This window comes from Penaeus monodon, chromosome 22 (genome assembly GCF_015228065.2).
Source record: "Penaeus monodon isolate SGIC_2016 chromosome 22, NSTDA_Pmon_1, whole genome shotgun sequence".
NCBI lineage: Eukaryota > Metazoa > Arthropoda > Malacostraca > Decapoda > Penaeidae > Penaeus > Penaeus monodon.
The window spans coordinates 24958226-24959318 of NC_051407.1; the positions used below are offsets into that span (position 1 = coordinate 24958226).

At 46.4% G+C, this 1093-nt stretch overlaps 1 protein-coding gene across 1 annotated transcript in view; it reads left to right on the forward strand.

Moving 5' to 3' along the window:
* LOC119587598 overlaps window positions 1–1016 on the forward strand; it is a 1627-nt gene extending 611 nt beyond the window's left edge. The window contains exon 2 of the mRNA XM_037936308.1: window positions 243–1016. Coding sequence (XP_037792236.1) covers window positions 243–468 — 226 coding nt within the window. The 3' untranslated portion in view covers window positions 469–1016. The remainder of the gene's footprint in view (window positions 1–242) is intronic.
* Window positions 1017–1093: the final 77 nt, after the last annotated feature.

Sequence of the window (1093 nt, forward strand, 5' to 3'; positions counted from 1 at the left end):
ACTATCTTTTAATAAATAAATCCCACAAATGCCAACATTGGCAAATACTTTGCATATTTGTCCCCTGTTGATTTATTTACGCAGTCTGCCATATGTCGAAGTGACCGAAAATGAAATGAATTAAAGATCTTATAAGCGATATATATAAAGTTAGCAAATAGTTCCTTATCTCACTAGCGACCTCCATGCCATTCCTCTGCCATGTAATTTGAGTCTGTAGTGAGGCAGCTCGTGTCCCCCAGAGTGGACGTCAACTCCTCCCTCATGATGGAGGCGCAGGCCAGGCTGAGGACCTGCCAAGAGAGTTCGCCGAGGACGCCGCCGAAGGTGACCGATCCTGACCTCGGGACGCTAGAAGCCCTACAGCAGGAGCTCTCCGCGACCTACGCATCCTACACGAAGGTCGACCTCGCGTCCGGTATGATATCCCAGGACACCTGCCACGTTGACAAGATATACTTTCCGTGAGTTCTCCTTTCCTCTTTTATTCCCTTTTCCTGTAATGCATTATCATCACTTTATTCTTATTTTTTGTGTCTGCAACTTTTTTATTTTGTGATGAAAATATCCCATCATATGGTTGAACCTTGCTCTCTGCGTGAGCGAAGGATGGCACGCAACGGTTTGTGGCCAAAAGCTGTCTAGGTGATTATCTGTTCATTCTGACCAGTCATAAAGGTTATAAAAGGGAAAAAAATATTAGCTAATTTATTCAAAAGCGAAATTATAGTCCCAGGAACTCGTGTTTAGCTCACCAGAGACGAGCTTCTCCTGACGAATCTTGCAGACTACTAAATACCCGCTCGGGTGATAGCTGTTGACTCAGTAGTTCCGCCAGTGTGAGGACCGACTGAGGAGCCCGTGACACTAGACTTATCAGCTGCTGCCCCCTGCTGGGTGTTCCGAGGAGACAGGGCGCTGGCGCTGACTCATGACTAGTTGAGTCGGTGGTGCGACTGATGAGTGATTGGCCAAGTAATAAACAGTGAATGTTGATGATTTGTCATTCATCAGAGGCGAGGTGAGTGATTAAATCAGCGAACGAATGAGAGGACGAAGTTAACCGGAGCCTGCAGTGACGAAGATAGATGAT